Source organism: Ammodytes marinus (assembly GCF_949987685.1).
Source record: "Ammodytes marinus genome assembly, chromosome: 21".
In the NCBI taxonomy this organism is placed as follows: Eukaryota; Metazoa; Chordata; class Actinopteri; order Uranoscopiformes; family Ammodytidae; genus Ammodytes; species Ammodytes marinus.
In genome coordinates this window covers 8261061-8287957 of record NC_137225.1, presented here as the reverse complement: position 1 = coordinate 8287957, position 26897 = coordinate 8261061, and the positions used below count along the sequence as shown (strand labels likewise).

Genomic DNA, 26897 nt, shown 5'->3' with positions numbered 1-26897 from the left:
GAACTCCATCAAAATCACATTACATCATTGATAAAGGTGTTCCTTTGTGTTTTGCACTCCAATGAAAAACACAGCCGTCTCCAGCCAATGATCATGAACACTTTTATTGAGTCAAAGGGAAGAAAGATGCATCTCGTTCCCCGATATCACTATCAACAATATGCAGAGTGTCAGCGGTTGTCGTGACATCACATCGGTAATAGACACTATTTATCCCAACCTTATGTCCTGTACCCAGGCACGTTTAAGTTTTTTATATAAAAATAGTCTTCTATCTTTAATTAGTTAACAGCATTTTTCTGCCTTATAAAATAAAATGCTAAATGCATTTACAGCAGGTCAGTCTGTGAAAGCAGTGTGCAGCTTGTCAGCGTTGACTAAATGACATTTCTAAATACCAAAGACTTCATTCATCCTAGCCCTACTTGCATCACCTTGCATGCACATTAAAGCTACACAACTTCTGTGAACCTGAACGCCTATCAACACAAAGGAAAACGTCAACATTCTCTGCCTTTCTCCATTGATGTAGAAGTCTTACACTTACTAGTACCAGGATTAAATGAGTACCAGTGTTCGACATGTGAGCGTCAGGGGAGATTTCTAGCAGCTCAAGTGTTCGTGTACGTCAGGAAAGCGCTAGAACAACCGAGGGGTTTGAATGGGCAGTATTTTCGGTTGCGTTTACATGCGGTGGATGTTGCTGTGGTCCATGAACTGCTTGAGGTTGTGCAGGTTGTCCCACCACTTGAAGAGGAAGGTCTCTGCGATGAGGCTGAACCAGGGTGTGATCTCCAGCTCCTTGCGCTTGGCCTTCTCCAACATCTCCTTCAGCTCCTCCTTGCTCACGTAACAGTGGCTTTTGATCTCATTGGGGTCTGGACTCAAATCCACCTCCTTTAAAAGAGACGGTAGAAAAAGACCGTGTTGTTTTGTGCAATGTAATGCAGACACAGACAAATACAAACAAGAAGGGAGAAGGTGTCGAGCACAACTGCTGTCCAACATTTCCTCCTCTGATATATGATCACTTAAAGACCTACTTCACCGGTTGGAATATGAAGGTGTATTGAACTAGGAGATCCTATGTAGTATAAATGTGCAAAAAAAGGCAGAAAGAGTGTATATGGTCTCACTGTCTAACCCTACATTTTCCTTCTTGTGACATCACAGTAAGGGTCAGGATTAACAGGACAGCTGGGCCAAGGGAAGACTGAGGAAAGAAAAACCTCATTCACTATATTATAATAGTGATTTTATAATGATAGAACGCTGGTTCCGTATGGGTGAAGTATTCCTTTAAGGGGAATGGAGCGATGCTAGCAAATTCATCTAGAATGCCCTTTCATCTGTATATCACACACCTTAGAAAACAGCAAATTCCTCAAGCTTGTGTAGTTAGCGAGTGAATCATTCGGCTTACTCTCTCCTGACCAGGGCACACATTAAGTTTAATCATTCCATTCCAGTAACAGCCTCTAATCAGTCTGTTCTATATTCAAAGCTAGTTCAGGGTTGGCAGACTTTTCACTTGTCCTCCAGAAGGTAGAATAAAAACACTTCGTACTTTCCTGAAGGTATTCCCAGAATCTTCAAAGACTCACCGATCGTTTTCATCATGAAAAAAAAAAGTCTAACCTGTTTTCCAAGTTGTGCATGTTCACACTTTTCATGAAAAGAAACGAATGCTTTGCTCTGTGACTTGAATGTAGTGATTTAAACATAAGGCAGGCCAGATACAAGACCTGTATCCTAATGCAACTGAGCTCAAAGTCCAACAGACAAACATGGCCCTACCTTCTGCATGAAGAGGATGTAGTCGATCTCATGTTCGCCCCAAACGCCATCTGACTGGGCCTTGTAGTGGATCCTGGTCAGGTAGGTCATCTCACCTGGGGTCACCTGGGGGTCAAGCAACAAGGCAGAGGAGCTTAGATGGGAGGAGATGAGCTTCTCCACAGATCCTCCATAAACCTCTCGTAACATGTGCTCTACCTGTTCCATGGGGATCCCCAGCTCAGCCTCTAGTCTCCTCTGAGCAGCTCTCCTCACTCCCATGACATCCTGCTCCTCCAGCTCACTGTCTGTGTGTAAGGGATGACTGCAGCACGTGTTTGTGTAACAGCCTGTAAACACACACACACACACACACACACACGCACACGCACACGATCAGTTCCTACTAACAGTATGTTAGATAATGGTTAAGACAGTGGTTGAGAACTTTTTACCAACCTGGAAAAGTGATTTTGGCGTCGGACCTCTGCTGCAAGAGCAGCTTCTCTTCACTGTTGAAAATGAAGACGCTGAAAGCTCTGTGTAATAAACCTGGCGAAGAAAACAAACAATTCACCATAAGAACAAAACCGGAAATAAATGAACTAAACAAGATACAAGACAGGTGTGTGTGCAGTCTACCGTTGTCGATGTTGGAGTTGAGGTGGCAGTTCTTCTTGGTGTCCGCTCCAATCTTGCGGTCGTTGTCGTCGATGAGGATGCACATCTCTGCCAGCAGCTGGACCTGCTTCTGGTCCAGGTGATCGGTGGTTATCTCCGGCATCCTGAAGGCACACTGGAGCTGTCTGGCCTGACTGTGGCGCACAGGGAGTAGTTTAGAGACATGTGTCATTCACCTCAAAACAGGGCTGTGCACTTCCAATTAAAAACATTCTGAACATAGCAGGACCAGGTACAGTTTGACCAAAACAAACCTCACTGCTCACTAGCTCTCAAGTTTGTAAGAGATTCAGAGCAAACTCAACCCACTGAGGAAGAATGTGTTTTTCTTTACACGTTCAAGAATGAACTTTGACACACCAGTAGTGGTGCTCATAAAAAGGAAAGGTATGACGGTTTTATTTTGTATTATTATTGATGATTTGCCCATCATTAACACATTGCAATTAATATTACATTGATGTAGCCAATCAGAAGAAATGGCAAAGGACAATAAACAAGTTCCTAGTGCCAAAGGGACATCATAAATCCAAAAATATAATATCCAAAAATGTCAAAATAGTCCCTTTAAAGCAGCTTGCAGGCAGTTTTGGAACTTAAACCATTGAAGTGTGGATGGACTAATGTCAATTCGTTACCAACTGTTGTTTTGATATTAGTATTCCAGCGGATGCCACAGACAGTCAATGCGCATGTTATTATGGTTTGTGTTTAACTTAATTTAGCTGCTATATGATATGAAGGGCATATTTACATAAAGGCGTTGGGCTGCAGTCTTCAAAGTGCGCACTCAACATGCAAAGCAACGTCAAGCGCATGTCTTTCTTTTATTAGTGAGATATGAGCATTCATCCCAGCGCACAGGGCTCAGCTATCAATAGCACAGACAAACACCACCACTCACTCAGCTTACAGTCAACAGGCGTAGCGTTATCTCCAGTGTCGCTGTATTTAAACTCAAACCACGAATTGTTTTAAAGAGCGGTATCTTACCTGAATATAGTTCTGTAGTACGCAGTGACTGGTGTTTGCGCAGCTCTGTTCCACGGTGCTGCGGCTCTGCCAGGTACGTTTGGTTTAAGCACAGCTGCAGCACCCTCGCGGGACACCGTCCGCAGCACCGCCCACACACCCCGCACCATCGCCTGACAGAAACAAGAGACCAATCACAAGGAGTGGAGGTATGGGGTGTTGGTAAGAACCGGAACAAGGATCAGATACGCTGCTGATAGCACTTTCTATATGTCCATGGATAACACCTGGGTACTGAGCATGGACCTATTAAACTGAGGGGGCCCCGAGTAGGAACATTTTGCGTCATAGCCAAATATCTTGCTGAGAAAAATAAACCTTTTTTTTTATCAAATTCTGCCATTACTAAGAGGGGGGCACGATTTAATTACGATTATATTAGCATGCGCCACTGAACGTAAATGCACCCAAGTTTGAGTTATTATAAGTTGTAAAACTGTGAAGGCTGTAACCCATTGAACATGTACAAATGTGTTCAAATGTACAGTTGAAGATAGTAACACATGAATGTCATTACTCTCTTATGGGTTTAATCAAGTTTATCAATACAATGTAAGATAAAATGCTTTCGTCCTACCAATATTCAAAAACTCAAAGGTAGGCTATTTGATTTAAAATTATTAAAAATAAAATAAAATAAAAAAAACATGCCCACACATTTCAGGCTGGGCGGTAAAAAAAATGCCATGCACATTAAATGCTGTTTATCGGTTAGATTCAACTCCCCTAGGAAAATCTGTGAGAGCATCTGAAAGTTGGGGTTCTTTATATAGGACCAGATATCGGTAGCATCTGGGTGGGCAAATTCTAGTTGATATTTTTTATATCCTATACAGTATATATATTATATCCTAGGACCTAGGCAGACGTGTTAGCCTATAAGATAGAACTTATGACAGCACAGAGTGGTGGGATCTTATAGTCCCGGTCCAGCAGATTCCACTTCGTGTTTCCCTCTAAACCCTGATCGTCAACACGCCATAGACCAACGCACAGCACGGCCCGCACCTCCCAGGCCTCTGACAACTGGACATAAGTATGCATTGTCTGCTGCATATACAACCCACAGAGAAACCGATACAACGTCCACTTACTTACAATAGAATTTTCCTGCTTCGTGTAGATAAACCACGTCTTTTAACGTGATTTACTTTGATTTGTTAACGACGATATTTTAGAGCGAAATACTGCGGCCGAACGAGCTAGCCCTCACTCCGTCCTGGTACCATCACGGTTTCTCATTGGCTGCCGTAGCATCAGCGTGACATCCCATTGGTTTACAGAGTGCAAACAGAAAATCACGTTATACGGAAGTAAGGGCACCAATATAATTCGTGATGTGTCAAAAATGTTGATACTTGTCAAACTATAACGTTGACTTTCATAGCCATACGTCGAAAATATGTTTGAAATTACAATTTGACTTGTTGACACAGTTTTATATAGAGTCCGGAAGGCTATACCCGCTGGCTGCTGTCGGATAGCTGCTGACTTTTAGACGTTAGATACCGCAATGATGGGAAAATGCTTGAGTTAGCCTGCTCTAGCCTGCTGCATATTTGGTTTGGGGACATTCGTGCTAACTGTAAGCCAGGTATGAAGTCAGTGAGACAGTGACTGCGGTGAGTGTCCTTCCTCTTATCTTTCAGACATGACAGGTTCATATCAGGATATGCCACAACAAGACACGAAAGCAACGTAGAATATTCGTCGTTATTTACCATGTTAATTTGATAAGAGGTATTTTTCCGGGGGCATACCGTTGAATATACACGCGTGATCTGTAGTTTGTCGGTCCGATTTTTGATGGTTTGTTTTTTGCATTGAATCCAAAGTGACAGAAAGGAGAAACCGACTCGTTTTTCTGTTCTACCGTTTTCCTGCTGGAATGCAGAAAAGAAAAATATGAGCCGAAGTCTCCTTTTCTTGTTTATTGGTACAACACCAAAACAGACTATGACAGAAACAAGAAAACGGGATAAAGCAGTTTGTTTGTTTGTGTCTGATTTCCCTTCTCTCGTTTCTGACCGTTAAACTAATAAACGAGCCTCATTGGCTATTCCATCTGTGGGCGGGCTTTCTCCTGATTGGTTGCAGCGCTCCTTCAGCTGTTGGCTGTGCCACTAAGAGCTTCCTACTTCCTGTATTTCCAGCGTAAAGGTAACCTTTATAATAGGTTCATAACATACACGGACCCATAGCCTAATTGTGCACAATCTGATGAAACTTTTTAATAAAGATGTTGATTATAGCCTATGTAGTCTTATAATGTGCTGCTTTCTGAGTTCCATACTTTCTTTATTGCAAGCATTGATCACAATCTGAAGAGACATTTTTTGAATCCCTATTATAAATGTTACTTTTATGCTGGAAATACAGAAGTAGGAAGCTCAGTGGCACAGCCGATTCGAGTGGTATTCTCCTTTCTGTCGCTTTGGATTCAATCCTATAAACAAACCATCAAAACATGCACAGACCTTTATCACATACTATATACAGTACTTTCAGTCACACTCTCAGCACTTCGCTGGTGAGTGTAGCATGCTAGCTTAATGTAGCTATTCTCTCAACGCCATCACAACAACAGCACGAGCCAGCACAATATGACTTTCTCTTAGCTTCTGTAAAACTTGACGCCGAACTCCATATACTGTGTATTTAATCTCGAAAGTTTTTTTTGGTAAACACACTTTTATTAGAGGAGGAGTTTAGGTATGTCAGGCTTAGCCGACTAACAATAGTAAATTAGGATGACAAAAAATGTACAAAGGGACACTTATTTTTAGACAGAATTATTCCAATTTAGTAGTAAGTCATTCTATTAATTGAGTAGTAATTTAATTGTCTAATTTCATAAATTTCTAGCATAATAATCCCAAAGTCGTCTTCGCACAACAGTAGGGGTTTGTCAATAAATAGAAAAAAGGTTTTAATCAGGTTCTGCAAAGTGCACTGTATGTTTTGCTTTAGACTTAAGTTAAATAGCGGGGCTTTTAAATGATTAGAATCCTGTTGTTTCACATCAGAAGATATCAGGGTCAGATGGAATATACCCTTCATGTTCAGTAGCTCCTGCTATGGCTGTGCACCTGACTTTCACCTTCTTTTAACCTTCAGGCAGGTGGTGGTGATAACAGACCAACCTATCCAATCCATCTAGCGAGAGCCTGGTCTCTGTTTACCTGCTTCTCAGGTGAGAGCTGAGTAGGGGGCAGGGCCACCCGCGAGGTAGGAGGGATGCCTGTGGAGGGCGGGAGCAGCGCCAGCTCTGCTTCGGCCTCCCGTCACCCCAAGCAGAAGCGCAAGGCTCACAGTCTGTCCATCAGACGCACCAACAGCACAGAGGAGAGGCCCTCAGGCATTCAAAGAGGAGACATGCTGGAGGGACAGGTAAACACACACACACACACACACACACACACACACACACACATCCACATACAAATACACATACACACAAACACACACACAGAAATGACTTTAATTCTCACACTGACACACAAGCATCTGCAACAGCTGCTGGCAAGCGTTCTGATAAACATGTAGCTTATATGACATGTACAAACATATTGATTGTCATGGTGTAGTTGTGTGTAAAGCTGTTCTTGTCAGTCACTACAGTACCAGCCGGTTTGGCAACATAGCTTTTATTTTTTGCCTGATGTTTTTTTACACAGCTCATTGCTACAGTGGGTTTTTGAAATGTTTTCCCAAGGAAAGTTCTATTTACTTAACTATAAAGAACAACAACTCCTCGTTCTTACTCTATTCAAAGTATTAGTGTTGTCCAGGTTTCACATTCTTTAAACCTTTTAGGAACTGCCTGTTGTGGGTGTACACTTTTTGGTTACTGATTTCTTAAGTTAAATCAAAGGAGTCTACTGTGACTTTTCAAAGCTCACTGGTGCCATCAAGTTAGCTATTTTCTCTCGCCATCCAAGTTATTTATTGGTGCTAAAATCAATTTATTTATCCAAGAAAGGAAAGAGCCGTAGCCTTTATATGTGCAGGCATTTCCTAATGTAAAATAGTTGTAGCATAGTTGTCATGTTCTCTTCACTGCCGAGATAATAAAAGCTGTTTCTGTTTGATCAAGGACATCCTGGTTGTTGGTCTTTTGGGAGTTGGCTGTAGAGTAACCTCGTTAGGAGTCCTCTGTCTGTTAAAATGAACTAAAGGGTTTGTGTGTGAGCGTCATGTGTTTTAGATCGAATCATCACGTGTGTCTGTCATTTAAGATTGAGCTGGAAAAAATAAAATATTTTGCATCAAAAAAATTCAGTCTACGATATTGTGATGCTGTTTTTAATCAGTATTGCCCTGACATAGTCTTGACCTTTATCGTCCTTTTGCGTTTCCTTTCTCTGTTTGACATTGTCCTTGAATAACCAGCTCACTACAACTGGAGCTCAGCTTGCACTGAGCTGTTGTCTCATCAAGTTTTAATATGGGCCGCTTGTCCAGGTCTGATAAGCCTTTTCACCAGACCTTTTTGTCTGTTGCCAGGACATGCTGGCTCCAGTTATGTACCAGGTCTACTCCCCCGCAGCACAATTCCACACACACGCTTCATAAACCCATATGTAACGCACACACAGAATGCATTTTCTTCCGCTTTCTCAATGCTGTTATTATGAGCCTGGAGTTCGCTGCAAGTTTTAAGGCCACAGATAATCAGCTTTGAATGCATAAGGGCTGCCTGTTGTTTGCTAGTTTAGAACGTGTGCTGACAGAATGGTCTGGCTGTTAACGTCACCGTGACACACTGTTGGTTTTTTGAACATGTGCCAGAAGAGAGAGTGACAGTGGAGGATTTGGTTTCCTCGTTCTTCACATGGCCAGAGAACTAAGCAGCCGCTCTGGAGGCGAGCTGTCAGACGCAGCCTTTTGAATCCATTGTTTTTTCCTGGCAGCTCTTTGCTATGCTAGTCTGGTGTAGACTGTTGGTCAGCTGATGACTGGGTGCTTCACCATGGAGGTAAGTCAGCTGAAAGGAGTTTGTCTGGTGGAAGCCTGGCAGTTGTTTAGTTAGGCAGTTGTGAGTAGGCAGTTTTTACACAAATGCGAGTATTGGCCGATAGTGATTTTTTGCTTTTGATTAGTTTAAGTGATGTGTATTTTATAAGTCTCCCAAACCTTATACATATAAGATGCAGTTACAGTTTGTCACTGTAAAATTGTATTTGTTTATTAATGCTTTGATGCTTTAATGTTTGAGCATCATTATAAAATGCTCTTGAGTTTTTAAGCACAGCATATTTTATAAAATAATTCACATTATGATCAAAGGAGATAACCACACTGAAAAAGGAACATAAGGGAATACAAGTGGGGACTCCTGCTCCCTGAGCATGTTGGTGGACTGTGTTTACTTCCTAATTTGTAGGCCACATGTCTGCTTACTGTCAGGTTAATCAGCCATTATTCTTCCCCAGGACTCCAGGCTGCCCCACTCTGTACGGAACAATCTTCTTGACCTTTTTGGCCAGATCGAGCGCGAGTTTGAAAATCTCTACATCGAGAACCTTGAATGTGAGTAGCTGATAGGGAGGGTCAAGTAAATGTATTTGGATTGCATTTGGATCTCTAGGGAAACATACCGTACTGTGTTCATCTTCAGGTGTTGATTAACTAACCAGTGTTTGCTAACTGACGACCCTGTCACCGTGCTAACATTACAGTACGCCGGGAAATCGATTCTCTGAATGAGCGTCTGACCGGAGATGGACAGACCATCGATGGAGGAGACCCCACCAAGGGAGCGCTGAAGACAAAAGGTACAGTGTTTCCAGGTTTCAAAACCTTTAACACACTTCTGCTTCTGCAAGGATGGAACTCATTGTTTGGTGATCAAATGAAAGTTCTTCATTATTATTTATTAAGTTATTTATTTATTTATTTGTTGGCTGAACAATTCTGCCTGTAAGACAGACTTATAAGAGTTGTGTGCTGTATGGTAGATGAGGTTAGTATATATTCTATAGAATTCTATGCAATAGTTTAACTTTTCTTAAACTTGCTCCACCTCTAAGTTTCTGCAGTCAGCCGCTAAAATAAACATTGTGACCAAGGTGCTGGACAGTGGTAGGATTGTTCATCCAAGCAGCACATTACTAAGCCATTTGTCCTCTGTTTCTATAGGGCAGTGATTTAAAGTATCCAAGTGTCTGGAACCAGCATGCACAAACCTTAGACATCAAACACAGATCATGTAAAATTCACACCAAAAAAAAAACATAAAACATGTACGACTAAACTGTGTATGTTGATTCTGTGAGCCATGGTGAGGCAACAAAGAGGAACCTTCAGAGAGAAATTTAGGATTAAAGCTGGGTAGTAGCAGGGGAGGAGCTAGGGAGTTGGGGCCAAGTCTTAACCTTGTGTTTACAAAGCCTATTAAGTATACGCTTAAACCATAGATAGTATAATCGATCGGGCTGATCTCAGTTCTTCCAACTGCATCCAATCCTCTTGGCTTATGCGCGTCGCCATCTTGTCAGAGTTTGCCTTATTTCCTTGTACCAAAAAAAGGCAGTGATGTGACGTTGGGGGGAGGGAGATACACCCATCTAGCTGACGTACCGTGACATACACCGAATACGCAACATTAGCACGACCGCCAGGAGCTAGGCTAACAACACACCCTCTTATTAGATACCGGTAGACGAGCTCAGTCACATCATTCGCTGCCTCCAGTTTGGTCCAACAACCCCAACAGTTTCTCAATATCACCTCCCAGCACCTGAGAGAGGGCATTAAGAAATTCATAGCTGAAACAAATCACTCTTTTTAGGGTTGACTAATGGCTGAAACAAGCTGAGGGGTATTTCAGGTTGCAGGGTTGGTCAACTCAGAGATGAGCAACTCTGGGTTATCGGTTTCAGAACAGTGGATCAGCGTTGGGTCAATCAACTCTGAGCGTGTTCACTCTGGGTTGAGCGTGTGCGTAAAAGCCATCGTCAATAGATCGCTGATAACATGATTCACCAGGTGTAATTGCATAGATTTCTGCAATAAGAATAAACAGGAGAAACAAATGCTTGATCCTCCCACTTATCCACTTCTCAAAAGAAAAAAAAATTCTCCCCTCCTCTCACTAGAGTCAGAAATATTAACGAATGAGTTTATGGTATGGAGAAGAATTGATAGGGATATTATCTCTAATCACCTTGGCAATTCAGAAAAAAAAAACTGACAATTCAGGTTCGGTATTGAAGCTTTTACGATCCCGTTATTCTCTCCACCTGGTGAAAACATGACCGAGTATAACTCTCGTTTTCGCCCGTCTTTCACTCTCCCTTTTAGCTTTAGTTGTTCTTTACTGAATTTTCTTTTTTTCTTTGAGGGTCCTGCCATTATGACTACAAATAACTGTCTAAAAACAAGGCTTATGTACAGAAATCTTCTCCTACCTGGAGGGATAGGCTACTCAAATCGCGTTGCTGCGCTACACTGAAATCTCGACCAATACGAATATGTGACCATAGAGCCTGCATGCAAGTTGTAAATCGGACTGGGTGTCCGACCAGACCAAAGGCATTACGTAATAAAAACTATATAAAAACAGTTTTTTTTGCACTGATGGTATTGTTTGCTGGTCAAGGTAATTTATGATCATCAGAGGAAAAAAAATTATTGTAAATAATACTGAAAAGTTCCTCGTAGCCACTTTAAACCAAACATCCTTTCCTTAAACAAGCCTGGTAACATTGTTTTGTGAAGCAACAGCATGAATATGTGCTACCCAGCTCCCTCCCTTCCGCTCACAATACCTCTGCACAGGTTTTCTGAAAGTCATTTGCATCCGTGCAGAAAGTACTGACAACTTCAAACTAGAAACGCACAAGGCTTTGTATTGTTGTAGGTCTGTGCACAGTCTAAAGCCTTGACACTTTACGAGGCCATTAGTACTAGAGTGAAAGCAGCCGATGAGATTGTTACTCAGTGGTGAATTTCATCCATTGTTCTTTGTCTCTCCATCACACAGCCAGCCACAGCACCAGTCAACTGTCCCAGAAGCTGAAGACAACCTACAAAGCCTCTACCAGCAAGGTACCTGGCTCCAGCTATGTGACACTATTCTATAGAGCTTCTAAAGATGGGTCATCTGTGTAACAATTGGAACTGTTGGGATTAAGGCTTGGGGTAAATGCTAACAGTCTATTAAAGCCACATTGTTGCAGAGTACAAAGTGGTTAAACATTACTGTCAAATTCTTTTGTTTTTGAGCTGCTGATGCATAGATACATTTCAAACTTTCTGGATTTACAGGGACTACGGAAACTTGATTTGAAGCGTGTTTTGCAAAGTGACATCTCCTTTGACTTCTTCCTTTTTTTCATTTCTTGCCGACGTAGCACTTGTACACTTTCCACAGCAAATTTGGTGGACCTCGTAACTTCAGTGTGGCCTCATGGGAGTTGTGGGGAGGAGATTCATGGGTAACTTCCTGAATGCTCTCGTTTGTCACTAAGCATTGTGGGGGACAGCTGTGCGCTGAGTCTGTGTCTAACTCCAGTCTGACCTTGACTCCTCATCTCTCTTTCAGACATCACTCGGTGCTGATGAACATCTGCATTTGATAAAAACAAACAAAAAGAGACCAGGGATTTTTTTATATAGTTTCTTATTAAACTTCCACTTTTCCATTAGCTTGCAAAATCATAGTTAATCGTCACACTGTCCAAAGAAAAGTCGAATTGAGATTGAGACTGATGTTTAGTAAAAAGTTGTCTTCAAACTCTCTTAAGGGAATAGATCAGCATTTCTTTTTATCAGATGAGAATATTGGCACCTCTCTCGTGTCTGCACTCTCAATAGGAAGCTAATGCCAGCAATCTCTTAGCTTAGCTTAGCTTAACAAAGACTGGAAAATGACAAACAGCTGCAGTGGCTCTCTGAAGGTAAAAAAAAAAGAAGCTCCCGAATGAACATATAATATGTAGCACGTCTAATCCATTCAAAAACTGGAGTGTGCTGGGCTTCTACTTGGCCACAACCAGTAACATGGAGTCTTTGATGGTTTCCTGGCAACTGTTACCAACCAGACCAGCGTATAACCGCCATGAAACAGCAAATTGTTGTTTTATTGTACGGCTTAATCAAACGAGATACAGATATGAGAGTAGTATCAATATTTAAATCTTAAGTCTATGCAAGAAAGCGACTAAAACATTTCTCAAAATGTGTTACTGTAATGCCGGTGTCATCGTTGCTTGCAATTCAATCACGTATGCGTGGGAGAACTTCAACATTAATATTTGTGCGCACAGCTGTTGATAGTACATCTTATGTTTCAAAATTCTGATTCGATGTGTTTTACTGAAGTGTAATATGAACTTGACCTTGTCTTCCCCATGCTTTGGTTTCACATTTTACCGTAAAGTTCCCCTGGACGTTGCCTTACTTAAATCAAAGAAACAATCTGAAGCCAGCTTGTGGGCCAGGGCCACTATCCTCTGCTGCTTTGAAATCTAGGAAAGAGGATACAGGGATCAAGGAAGGACATGTTGGATTAACCTCTTGACATAACTAGCTGCTCCATAATCTACGGCTAACCTATCAGCTGGCTAAGAAACACGATGGGACTTGAAACTAATGACTTGCACTAACTACTTCCTCAGTTTACCTGGACTGGACTGGGCTATTCCTCTTGTTGCTGACTGCTCATTGTGTGTCAGTGACATGAAACAAAGGTGTATGGTGTGTTGTACTGTAATGTGACTGTAAACACAGTGGACAGAATGAGAGCATACACTAAAGGCCAGGACACACCAGCCCGAAAATCGCCGTCGTAGAGTCGATAGGGGGTCGGGAGACGAATCTGTTTGGTGTGTGCCGTGACGTCGGCCGACGTAGAGGTCGTCGGGCTTGTTTTGAGCCGATTGAACATGTTCAATCGGCGGCCGACCGTCTTTCATTTGGAGCAATTTGATTGGTGGAGGGCTAGCGAATCAGTGAAGCCCGGAAGTGAGGCGGGTAGCACAAACAGCTAACAACAGCTAGCCATCGTTTTAATGTGTTTGTTCGTTTCGTTTTGAGAGTACTCACATGCATCAACCCTTGTTGACTGCTCGACACCATGCTCGACACTCTCTGCTAAAAATTGTGATCTTATGGTCCATAAATATAAATACGTATTTCTATCTATGTTTATGCTCTAGACAGCTGTCCCATCATTTCCGGCTTTCGTATTTTTTCGGGCCACAATACAGATTAGCGCCGCCTGCTGTTATGGAGACATTACGTCCCGCGCAAGCAACAGAGCGTACGGAAAGTCAGCAGTCAGTTTGGTGTGTTCTCTGGCCGCGACGGGAAGCCTGGAGCTTCCTGAAACGGCCGACACTATTTTTTGCGTAGTCGGAACAAGTAGAAACAAGTCGGACTGGTGTGTCCTGGCCTTAACACAGTCTGACACCAGGGAACCAGATGCTTAGCTGCTGCGTCTAATGACTACCAATGATGTGAGCTTGTTGCCGTGGTCAGCCTGTCTGTTTGCAGCAGCACGTACTGCCCCCACTGTGACTGCTCTGACTGTTGAAACTACAATTCAACCTGTAATTAGTTGATCCGGAAGCTTGTAGTGAGGGATTTAAGAGTGCTAGTTCATTTTAGAGGTGCACCACTCGTATCGGAGCACAGCAATGATCTTTCTTCTTTACACAGAGACTTAAAGTGCCATTATTAGTTTAGATATGAAGACTGCAGCCACAGACAGTTTGGTGCATTTGTCTGTGGTTAACAATTTGTTCTAAACCCAGAGTGGACACATTTCTCCTAAATCTGACATAATTATCATGGATAACTAAATGATCCATCTGATCTGTAAAAATGTCTCTATTGCTTCATTGTAAACCCCTGTCTGGGCTTTTGTTTCTGATCCTTTATAAACAGAGAAGAGTGAGACATTGTGGCACCACCAGAACATGAAGAGAGTTAAGCCCTAAGCAAGCGGGCTCACAACATGTGCATTGACTGCTAATCTGTTTGTCAAACAATAAACTGACACCTGGGAAAAGGACTTTCTACTGTTCTGTAGCCAGCTTTCAATTATATTAACATCACTCACAAACACAACTTATTAAAACGGTTGTTTTTGTGTGACTGTGCCATCATAGGACGTGTAGCTTGTAAATACAGCCTTACATATGCTGGTATTAATATCGGCTCATTGTCAAATGAATCAGCATTCGCATCAGTTCTGAAAACTTTGCATTGGTGCATCTGTAGTTCCTTTCATTTGACTTGGCCTCTAATTGAAGCTACAGTTGTAGCTGTGTTTGTTTCAGCACCATGAGTAGTTATTCATCCCTCTGTCTATTTCTCTCTCTCCCCTCGTTCTTCAGATTGTGTCCAGTTTCAAAACCACGGCGGGCTCCCGGGCTTTGTGCCAGCTGCTCAGGGAGTATGTGGGCCACCGGGACGGGATCTGGGACCTCAGCGTCACCCACATTCAGCCAGTGGTGCTGGGCACTGCATCTGCAGGTACACCACTGTTTAAAGAAGCACTGCAGCATTGCTCTGGACATGTGGCAGAGTGCTTTTCAGGAAGAGTAATGAGTCAATATTGAAGGTGCTGCATGCGCTATCTACACCATTATATAATTGTCAAATTAATTATGATACCTTTGTGCACTTAGCAAAAAATGAAATCATAGTTCATCATAGATCATTGTTAGCACACCAGCAGTGTCGAAACTATTTTTTGGAAAAGGCAGAACTCTAAATTCTTTTCAGTGTTGATGATGATTCTTTTCTTTTCCCCTTTGGAAGCTCCAGCTTCATGTGTCTGCTGGGAATAAACTCCTGGGATTTCATTACTTACAGATAGCATTGTACACAATCTCACCTTAAAGTGCTCCAGAAATGCCTCACTAAATCAAAGCACTGTGAATAAAGTACATTCAAATATTAAATATATATTTAATTAACTGACAACTGTAAGAAAATCAATGTGAATGTCTTCATGATATCCTCTCTTGGCAGATCACTCCGCTCTGCTCTGGAGCATTGAGACTGGGAAATGCCTGCTGAGGTATGCTGGCCATGCAGGATCAGGTCAGAATTCATAAGAAACCTAAATACATTGTATATCAAAGTAAAAGTATCTTTCTGTTACATAAAAGACTGTGGTGTCAACAGTTGCTGACTTGTGTTGTTAGATAATAGGAATACTTGATGTAGCAGATGTACGTGTCTCATCATTGTTCATATGCCCACAGTCAACTCCATCAAGTTCCACCCCACAGAGCAGATGGCCCTCACAGGTATGGATTTAAAACGTGTGATTTCTTGGTCTAATTAGTCACATTTGACATCTGTGTCAACGTTTCTTATTATCTTCATGTGGCGGGGTCTCTGACGTAGCTGTCAGATGATTGTAGATGTGAATGTGCTTGATGAATGTGAATGATGTCTTCTCTGTTCCACAGCCTCTGGAGACCAGACGGCTCACATCTGGCGCTACATGGTGCAGCTTCCTGCCCCCCAGCCACCACAAGATGTCAGTGTGAGTGGCTTTTTCACAGTTTTTCCTCTCATTTTCCACTGAAATATCCTCAAATGCCCTGCAGTTCTAAGTGGTTTATTTTTTTTTCTAGGGATTTTATAAAAAGCCCAAGTTAGTGAATACATATTAACATAAATGTAATGAGCTCACTTTGCTTTCCATGGTAAATTAATCACACCAAAACTAGATCATAGTCCTCACAGTGATTAATTCAGCAATGCTGCAGTACACACAGTGCCTCTAACTATTTCTTCTTGTACACCCATAGGCTCCCTTCGATGACGACCAGGACTTGTCGGACAGAGAAGAAGGTGAGGTGGACGGCGAGGGCCCTTGCGAAGTCCCCACCGTCCGGGTCGCCACGGCAACCCTGAAGAGCCACCAGGGCGTAGTGATCGCAGCTGATTGGTTGGTGGGAGGCCGACAGGTGGTGACAGCCTCCTGGGACCGTGCTGCCAACCTGTATGAGGTGGAGACGTCTGAACTGGTTCACTCACTCACTGGTATGTCAACACCAGTAGACCGTTATCTTCACCCTCATTATTTTCAGGTTTTTCCTCTTAACACTTTTGAGTATTGTTCATATTTTGCATTGGCCAGAAGCCAGCTAGAAAAAAGGTTTAAGACATATCTGTGGAATGTAACTTGGCAGCACAAAGCTCTCGCTTCTTTCTTTCTGTAGCAACCACTTGTCTCTATGTAAACATTTTAGTGATGTGCAAATCCTGCTGTTTATGTGTGTGTGTGTGTGTGTGTGTGTGTGTGTGTGTGTGTGTGTACAGGGCATGACCAGGAGCTGACCCACTGCTGTACCCACCCCACCCAGCGCCTGGTGGTCACTTCATCCAGGGACACCACCTTCAGATTGTGGGACTTCAGAGACCCGTCCATCCACTCTGTCAACGTCTTCCAGGGACACACTGAGTGAGTCTCTCTCTCTCTCTCTCTCACACACACACACTGCTCACTCCATGTATCGAGAAATCTTTCATTGAAGGTTTCAACAGTTGGAGTGCTGGTTAGTGGCTGCAGTCTGTTTCATTCACAAGGTGGCGCTGTAACACCTCTTTGCTCTGTGAATCCCTTGGGCACATTCTGCTTTTCTTTTTCCTTTTACATTGCCACATTAATTTGCAGAGCCTTTTGCTCTAACCCAAATCCTCCACTTGCCTCTCATTCATTACAGAGCACTTCTCCTCACATCAACGGTTTTCTCCTCTTTCTCTTCCTACCGCGTTCTCTCTCCCTCGCTCTCCTGTTCACTTATCTGTCCGTTTCTGCGTTAATCCTCCACTCTGTGTAATTTGGCACTTCGCTCGCTGTTAACACTCAATTGCAGACGCTCATTTTAAAAAGATGACTGTCGGGGCCCCGTTTGTGGCTTTGAATGGCAGCGCTTTTAAAAAGACGTAAGAAGAAGAGTGTGTGTATGTGTCTGTCTGTGTGTTGATGTGCATGTCTGCATGTGTTTGATGTCTGGCTGGCAGCCTGGCAGCCTTTGATTGCAAGTGGGGGGGAGGGGATTACATACAGCTCATTATGTACAATCCCAACATTTATAATTCCTGGAGATCCCACTCTTAATTCTCTCCCATAGACAATTGGTGGTCATGAGATTAAGGAGCAGTGTTTCACAGTTAACAGCAGCCCTCCTCCTTTCCTTCCCTTTCCAAATGGCCATCGACTGTCTTTAAAGTGAAGACCTCCTGACCTGTCCTTCTGCGATGGATTTAAAGCAGAAACATGTCCTAAAAACAGATAAAAAGTTCTAAATCAACTTTCTGAAGCTGTTTACGCACAATTCAGCTGCAGTATTATTTAGGAATAAAAGTTTGAGTGATGAGTGACTGACTTGACCTGGCTGAGCAAAAAACAGTAATGTTGATTTTATTATTATCACAACCAGTTGGTCTGAAAAAAAAGGTCATTGCGGTATAATACAGGCCCAATTGAAGTGTTTTATCTAAGCCAAAGATCAAGATGAATACATTCTTAAATAAAAAGATATACATGTTGCACTGACAGTCATCCATACAGTTTACTGATCCTGGTGCTTTTTCCTCTTTCCAACTTGTGAGCAGTTTTCTAACCAGAGCCTCCAAAGATAACAGGGTGCTGCTAGCTCCCTGCCATTTCTTTGGCTAATTTTCCAGAATCTCATAATGACGTGGCATGAATGGCGTAACCCAGCAGAGTAGAGTGTAAATGGTTGAATAGGCAGAAGAGGTTTTAGCTGAGGGGAGACAGCCTCTCGTTTCCACTGCCTTCACCGGCAATTCAGTCTAACACCTCCTGACAGTGAACTGCGGCAGCTACAAGTTCAGCATGCCCCCTCCGTCCCACCAGCCCGCCATAATTGCAGAGTAATGACAACTGCATGTGAGCTAACAACGAGCTAACCAGAGCAAACACGAAGTGACAACCATGTCGCTGTCTCTCCTGCCATCCACGCCTCCCGGAGACGTTTGATTGTGGTTGATGGAAATCAGCGTGTGTCTGTGAATGTGTCTGGGTCTGTGTCTGTGTCTGTGTGCAGATCTCTGGGCGAATACACCAGCACTTAATAGGTTCTCTGTGACTGTCCCTTTTGCTAAAGCGCAGCAAACAAAGCAGACTCTCATCAAACAATAAGAAAACAACAGACATATCAATAAAAACACACATCAGTCTGAATAAAGTGCTGGATATTCAGGAGTGTCCTTGACAGTTTTGTGGCTGTCAATCTGTAACCATGGTGGCGGTGGTGGGGGAGTGTGTGTGGGGGGAGGGGGAACAGTCGGTTCAGGAGCCTTACAGCCTGTGGGAAAAAGCTGCTCAGCATCCTGCTGGATCTGCAGGGGATGAACCTGTATCTCCTCCTGATGGCAGGAGGGTGAACAGGCTGTGAGAGGGCTGGTGAAGGTCCTTAATGATGGTGGTGGCTCTGCGGGTACAGTGTTGCTGGTAGGCCACCATCAGGAAAGGGAGAGGGACACCAATAATCCTGGTGGCCATCTTCACTATCCTGTTTAGCTGCTGTTGTTCATAGGCCTTGCAGCTCCCGAACCAGGAAGTGAAGCTGTAGGTCAGGATACTCTCAGTGGTGCCCATGAAGAAGGTGGTGAGGGGAGGAGGGGGGAGACCAGCTTTCCTGAGTCTCCGGAGGGAGTGGAGCCGTTGCTGGGCTTTTTTGATGACTGCTGTGGTGTTGATGTTGGAAGTCAGGTCGTCGGCCAGGTGAATTCCCAGGAACATGACGCTGCTGATGGTGTTGTTTGCCTGCCCTCCTGAAGTCAATCACCATCTCTTTTGTTTTCTCCACGCTGAGTGCGAGGTTGTGGGACCTGCACCACGTTATGAGCTGCTCCACCTCCATCCTGTATGCAGTTTCATCATTTTCATCAAGACCCACCACTGTTGTGTCGCCTGCAAACTTAATGACGTGGTTGATACATACTTACGCTTACCCAAAGAGTAGAGTTGAACATCCTCTATAGCAGATAGTATCCATTAAGACTCATGTCATACAGTCACCAGTTTATGCATTCCTTGGTTTTCCACTGCCAGTGTGCATCTTTTAGTAGCTTAATACTCAAAGTGACAGCAGTGCCACTCTGACTCTAAAGAGCCTGTGCCTGTCTGAGTGTGTAGAGTCCGATTGGAACATTGGAGATGACAGCATTTGTCTTCTCAAAGAGTAAAAGCAAAGCTGAAATGAATATGTAAAAGGCTCAACAAGGAAAAACCAATAAAACCAATCTACAACTCAAGATGAACAGATGAACAGAGACATATATGGATTCCATTAATAAGATCCTTCTTTAAACTCTGTCACAGCAGTGGTTTTCTCTTGACACCTTATCTACATACCTTCTGTCTCATGTTTATATATTATCCCATTCTTTCTTATCCCACCTTCCTATGTCACATAACATATAGTATATAGTAGTAAATGTCTCACTACAGAGGATTTATTTGATTAGGAACTATTGTAATGTCTAATATGTTCTCCTGTCTGGTCCCAGCCCATCATCCACCTAGCATCTGATATGTGCCTTACAGTCCACAACCAACTACAATGTCAGACATCACATCTCCGTTATCCAAAGAGAGTTGTTTTCATTCATCCCATTTCTGTGTGGAAACAGTTAGGTAGAGAGGTAGTTTTTTCTCAAATTGTGGCAGTGGGGTAAATCAAATCAAATCAGTTTTATTTGAATAGCCCCATATCACAAATAGACATTTGCAATTGACAGCGTAAGGGATCCCTCTCCCAGGACGGACATCCTGCAATAGATCAAATCATATCAGTTTTAGGCAACAGCACGGCGCCACCACAGACGCCTGTGCAAGCATCCCGACGCCACCAATAGATGTCATAAGTAGAGAAAATCACAAAGGAGTCGAATCATTGACCAGATGTTTACATGGTAATACTAAATCAAAATATGAATAGTGAATAGTGTGGATGCAGGAGTACTTCAGAAGCTGTCGGAGGAGGGACCTGATCCACACCGTCTCATCTCCACCAGGGAAAACTGGAAGAGGACAGACAGACAACCATTGAGCGAAGCAAAATGAACATAAAGAGTGTACAGGCATGCGAGTAGAAAGAGTACAATCCTGCTGGATGGTGAATCAATGCTGATGTGAGGCACGAGCAGCCGGGGAGCGTCCGTTCTTAGGATGGCTGATTTCGCACAGAACTCTGAGTCAGTAGAGTAGCATGGAGAGTGCTTGGTAGACAGAGGGAGAGAACCCCAGAGGCATCGCTCGGCCAATCGTGGAAGATAGACAGAGGAGCACAAATGTTAGGGAAATGGATGAATAGATATTCTATAATCAGTTATCAGTTATAGTGTTTGCATAGGCAGGACATTTATGCAGTGGCCGGACATCAGTACTCGGGCCCAGACAACCAAGGCTATTACTATTAACGCTATTAACACTATTAAACACTATGAAGGCAATTAACACTTCTCCACCTCTTCTGTTCTCTGCCAACACATAATCGGCGCCAGCCCCCGCCGCCAGAGAGCAAGCCCCAGGGAACCGCATTGCTCTGCAAAACGCGGTCCCACCTCCTGCTCGGGCTTGACCCCCTAAAAAGTGTCTCACTTAACCCCACTCTCCCCTACATTGATGTGAGGCAATGAGCTGTGAATGTGAAAGTGATTATTTTCATTTGGAAAGGGTGAGACTGACAAACTTTGTCCCCATTAGAAACAAAAACAAAGGTGGCAAATTTAAGGCATAATTACCCAAACTCTGTTAAGTCTGTGACATGGAATTTTGATTTCTTTGTAGAGGCTGAAGCAGTTGTGACGGACATCTAATAATATACTTGCACCTCTCTAACACTTGTGTCTCTCCCAAATTTTGAAATAACGCAGCAGTTGTATATAAAAATGACCTTGTGGTTAGGTAGATATATTCAGCTCTCCTTAAACTGCAGATATGTCCCATGATTTCCTCTGTCTGTCTGTCTGTCTGTCTGTCTGTCTGTCTGTATGTATGTATGTACAATGTATGTCTCTATCTCTCCCTTTCAAAACTCCCAAAGTCTCCGAATTGCAGGGAGTCTTGACCTTGGCTGTCAGACACACTGCTGAGATGCCATTAAGTAGCAGTGAATACTCCCCTCCCTCCTCACCAGCCATTCTAAAAAAACCTTTAACCTTAATCAACCTTTTAATCAATTAACCTGTCTGATTACACTCCCCACACACCTCCTATCATTTCCTTTCCTCCGTTTCTCTCTCTCTCTCCCCCCCCTCCCCCACCGCCCTCCTGTATTCCCTGGTGGGCTGTACCCTGCAATGTCAGAAGGTGCCTGTAATGATCCGGCAGTTTCCTTGAGCCTCGGCCCCCTCTAATAGGACAAAGTTTAGTCCCCTAATTTGCCCTTAATGGCGTGTCAATTTGAATTAAGAGGGAAGCCAGTTTTAGAAAGAAAAACTAGATGTGGAAACCGCAGACAATGCTTGTGTGTGGGAAGGGACACTGCTCAACGCTAAAGTTAATCAAGAATCTGGGCTTTTTTGAAAAAGAAAAAAATAACCTTCCCTACATTAATGAACAGGAAAGAAGAAGAAAAGCCTCACAGGAGCCACTGACACACAGTAATAGATTGGAAATATTAAAGGTCTATTAAATGAATGGCTAGGCCTGACCTCAGTGCTTTCATGTGGAGCAGTGCTATCACGGCTGGTTGGATACAGGGCGTGGGAGGATGGGGGGATACTGAATGCATATAAAGCACTTTTCTGTCCCCAATGTGCCCGACATAGCTAATGATATGATGGAGAATAAAGAGACTGTGTTTGGCATTATAAGCCTATCAGTGATCACCTGCTATGAATTGATGCGTGTTTCAGATTTCAAGAGTATATAAGTAACGTCTTATTTTTCATAACAATGGAATGCAGATACTACCTTGTACTCAGAAAGTTCAACTTATTAACTCAACGGAAAAACTGAAATTGTGATTTGATTCAAAAATATATATCCACAATGAGAGAAAAAAGACAACTAAGATTTAGGGCTGTGCTAAAAAAAATGTCGACTCCAAATCTTTAGCTTTGTTTTTCAGTACTATGCTTTATCATTCAGCCTACATTTGTAGCCTAGATAATCACGGATCACAAGGATCAATATTAGCACAACACATTTATTCACAGAGAGGCCAATGGAATTGAAATACATTTCACTTTCATTAACAACTGTTTTATTTTTATACAGGTGTTGTGGCACTTAATAGTAGTGATGCAAGATTGCCATTTACTACGTTGCTAGAATGTGCTGTTTATTTCCTGGGCTCTTCCAGGAATTCCTTCCTTGTTTTTTTGGCTGCCCCCTAGCGACTGGAATGAGCATTTTGGTTATTTCTTAAACAATTCATAACTCCTCACAGGAATGTGCTAGAGACTTACTTTTTGATGCTCTACAAGTCTGTTTGTTGTTGTATGTTTGACACCCCTGATTTAAGGCATCAAGCTGCTCTGACAGCTTTGTCTGTGTGACAAAAATACAGTGCGAGTGGGATCCTGCCCACATTGCCTTCCACCAGATGGAAGGCCTAGTAATGTGTTCAAGTGGAGAATCACACTTTATATCTAGAACCATAAAGTGTTATCGTCCGGAGGTTGTACCTTCTTTCTTCCCTCTCCTGAATTGGATGAACTTTTGTTGTTCTTTCCTATCAGCTTTCATCACTGCACTTAAATTGGGATGTTGACAACAGTGTGAATTTCCCAAAACTGACACAGACAGACAGACAGACAGACAGACAGACAGACAGACAGACAGACAGACACCAAGAATACAACATTCTTTGTGTAACAACCAATCGCTCTGTGTCCATTTTCTTGTAGCACGGTGACGTCTGCAGTGTTCACGGTGGGCGACAATGTGGTTTCAGGGAGTGACGATCGCACTGTCAAGGTGTGGGATTTGAAGAACATGAGGTCACCTATAGCCACCATCCGCACTGACTCAGCAGTGAACAGGTAGGTGGAAGGACGGATGGGACTGGATGAGGCAATATGGTTTCTGCTATTGTCCAATGAAAAACCTGGATCTGATGTTGTTCATTGAACAAAAGCAGTTGCATATTTGTTGCATAATTGATCATCGATGGCATTGCTTCATTTGAATTGACTATTACGCCATAAATGATGAATCATGAGACAGTGATAGTTTATTTTACCAAATCCCTCCACACAATGAAAGTCCAGGCTTACACATGAGGACTTTACTAATCAAATCTGGCCCTTATTCAAAGTGAACTTGATCTGATCTTTCAGGTTAAGCGTCTCTGCCAACCAGAGGATCATCGCTCTGCCGCACGACAATCGCCAAGTCCGACTGTTTGACATGAGCGGGGTGAGGCTGGCCAGACTGCCACGCAGCAACAGGATGGTAAGGACAGGCAGGATCTGATTACTCTATATGCATCTTTAAAACAAAGATATTAAATATTAAATATTTGTGTCTGTGTGTGTGTGTGCAGGGTCACAGGCGAATGGTGTGTTGTACAGCGTGGAACGAAGAGAACCAGTCCTGCAACCTGTTCACGTGCGGGTTCGACCGCCAGGCCATCGGCTGGAACATCAACATCCCTGCCCTGCTGCAGGAGAAGTGATGTCGCTGACACACACACACACACACACACACACACACACACACACACACACACACACACACACACACACACACACACACACACACACACACACACACACACACACACACACACACACACACACACACACACACACACACACACACACACACACACACACACACACACACACACACAGACAGACGCGCACACACACACAGACGCACACACAAACACTGTCATCTGTGGCCTCGCATATGCCCACTAAGCGTTTACCCTGTGAAGCATTATAGTTGTCACGTATCACAGCTTCTGAAAGGTGTGAAAAACATTGTTCATTATCACAGTTGCGTTGCTTTTGAGGATGCAGATATTAAAGCTATAGTGCATAACTGTTTCATATGTATGGATGTTGGTTACATTCAAGCCATTGCCAAAAGAGTTGAGACAAAGTTGATTAAACCTATCAGCTCCAAAAAAATTCTCTCTGTATTTCTCAGTATGGCAGTGTTTACAAACCTGGTGCAGGAGCTCAGAATAAGAAGCTCCCACGAAATGTTTGAGTTGTTGATTCTACTGCTAAGAAATAACCTGGACGTACAGCAGAAGGCTTACCTCATGTAGACGCACCAGTATTGTTGTAATTACTCAGAATTCCTCACGGTGGCGAGTCGGCGACAGACGTTAGCACTATGGCTTTAACATTGTTTGATCAAAGATGGTTGTCATCTCTTGAGTTCATGTAAAAGCTGTGGAACGCTCCCTGGTGTTCAGTTACTGTGTGTACGAGGCCACAGAGCAGATCTCCTGTATTACACTCTTTCACTCTTTTTAGCATGAATTGTGAATTGTGAGCCTGGCTAAGCTGATCCTCTTATCCCTAGCACGTTCTTTTGTTCATGTATCAAAAGTGTACAGGCTGCTGTTCACATCACTGTCATTTAGTTACTGCTGAATGGTTGCTATTGCATTTAGATAAACTCGGGTTTTTGCGATGTTACTTGTGAAGTTGTGTCTGAACCATGATGAGGCCCGCAGAGTCTGTAGAATACAATATAGAGAAGCTATGTATATATTATGTTGTGTGGCCTGATTTAAGTGACCTGTTGCTAGTTCATGGATTAAGTGTCTTATCAAGTTATCTACCGTTTGCCAGAGATAACCTTGTTCTGTGAAATGTTTTTATCAGTTTACTCAGAATATTTCTCGTCATGGAACAAAACATATAATGTGTCTGTTGTCTTAACGTGTTTCAGATTTGAGTCCTTGCCTGTTACCTTATGATGCTTTCTATTCACGTCCAGTCTCTGTATTTCCATTTTTTTTTCTCCAATATTTCACACTGATGATGCTGTAACCTGCCTTGTTTCACATATACAATAGGGTTTCCTTGTTAATGTATTGCTCTATTCTGCCTCACCTGTCAGAATGCAACGAGCATTGCAGTAACGGGAAAGCCACTGCACTTGTGTTGTCTACAAATCTTTTGAAGGTCTGTGAATTGGACGTGTTGAACATTATGATAATGTAGCTTTCCCTATAAATTGCAGGTCTAGGTGTTTTAGCCACATTATGTACCCATATTTCCTTGTGCCGGTAAAATACAGAACCATCTTCTTCATACTGTTGCCAAGTCATAGCCCTTTGTTGCTGTAATGTTTCACCCCCAAAGTGAACTTATAGTTATCTGGCGTTAGTGACAGCCTGTCAATATGTAGTATTTACACTTTGCATTGAACCCTCAGCCTTGTATGAACTCTTGCACCTTTTAGTTTATATAGAGTCTGAGAGCGGCTGTCTTCATCCAAATACACAAGCAATAACCAAGCTCCTCTATATGTTTCTGGCGCTCCGAAGTGAAGCCCATTTCTGTCTTGGAAAGTCAATATGACTTGAAGTACACACACTGAATGCAGGAAACGCAGTTCTTTGTTACACATGTGCAATATCCTAAACATGAAGTCATGCTGTAAAGTGTTTGCTCATCAGATGTTTAACTTATTTCAGTGCTGTAAATCCCATAAAGAGGATCCCATGTACTTGTGTGACTGGTGTACCTGTAGTTTGGTGTGCGTACGTATGCAGAACATGCCCAGGAGTTGGCTTCAGGAATACCTGTCACTGCCGCTGCTCCTACCAACAACGGAGTGAGGATGGATTTAGAAGTAGCGTGAACCTACACATTTAATAACCTTATAGAAATGCCTTTCCAATGCATTGAAAATGGTGCGTCAGCCTTATCCATCTGAGCAACAATGCACTTTTCAAAAGGCTTGTTAAATAACTTAATTGGGTTCCACTGCACAGAGCAGTCTGGAATTTTGATTTGTGTTTTATTCAGGAAACTCAATCTCACGACCACTGATATCGATGTCATTTTAATCTGCAGGTAGAAAGGTCCGATTTGAGACCCACATATGAATTCCTGCACAGAGGAAATATGATTTTGGATTGATAGATTAAATTATTTCATGCCAGATTTGGAAGAGTAAAAATAGTGGATCGGCTTTGCTTCATTGTAGCGAATCATATTCACCTCAAACTTCATTGTGTGATCTACTTTGCATACTTCATTATGACGGGTACTCTGACACTTTCCAATAAAAATGTGTGATTTCCTTTTCCCAGTCTCATTTTCATCTTTTTTAAACACAAAGCCCTCTCCCCATATTGTTCAGTTCAAAAAGATATGCATCATTTTGAAAGTCACACTTTCTGGTGTTAACAAGAGCAGAACCAGTGTGAAGATGTGTTGAATGCAAACAGGAACTGAGTTATTCCAACCTGTGGCTTTTATGA

General features: G+C 42.8%; 2 protein-coding genes across 7 annotated transcripts; one reads left to right on the top strand and one right to left on the bottom strand.

The window, feature by feature from the left end:
• Positions 1-88: 88 nt before the first annotated feature.
• idi1 (isopentenyl-diphosphate delta isomerase 1) lies at positions 89-4708 on the bottom strand. Of its 3 annotated transcripts, XM_080050488.1 has the most exons (7): positions 4584-4708; positions 3451-3602; positions 2419-2591; positions 2236-2328; positions 1996-2126; positions 1798-1902; positions 89-897 (listed from the first exon to the last, which is right to left on the bottom strand). In XM_080050488.1, exons 2-7 carry the CDS (start codon positions 3597-3599, stop codon positions 685-687), a joined length of 864 nt encoding a protein of 287 aa, XP_079906614.1. In that variant the 5' UTR covers positions 3600-3602; positions 4584-4708; the 3' UTR covers positions 89-684. The 3 variants fall into 3 exon arrangements, with proteins under 3 accessions (XP_079906614.1, XP_079906612.1, XP_079906613.1); XM_080050486.1 differs by having other exon boundaries at positions 2236-2591; XM_080050487.1 differs by having other exon boundaries at positions 2236-2591; positions 4588-4700.
• On the top strand, positions 4458-26719 carry LOC307267986 (WD repeat-containing protein 37-like). Of its 4 annotated transcripts, none has more exons than XM_080050482.1 (14): positions 4458-4525; positions 6607-6879; positions 8925-9021; positions 9171-9266; positions 11477-11541; positions 14835-14973; positions 15475-15546; positions 15711-15755; positions 15921-15997; positions 16266-16500; positions 16780-16921; positions 23350-23484; positions 23782-23896; positions 23988-26719. In XM_080050482.1, the coding sequence occupies exons 2-14, from the start codon at positions 6727-6729 to the stop codon at positions 24117-24119; spliced, it is 1503 nt and encodes a 500-aa protein (XP_079906608.1). In that variant the 5' UTR covers positions 4458-4525; positions 6607-6726; the 3' UTR covers positions 24120-26719. The 4 variants fall into 4 exon arrangements, with proteins under 4 accessions (XP_079906608.1, XP_079906610.1, XP_079906609.1 ...); XM_080050484.1 differs by lacking the exon at positions 4458-4525 and adding an exon at positions 4663-4802; XM_080050483.1 differs by lacking the exon at positions 4458-4525 and adding an exon at positions 4812-5111.
• Positions 26720-26897: the final 178 nt, after the last annotated feature.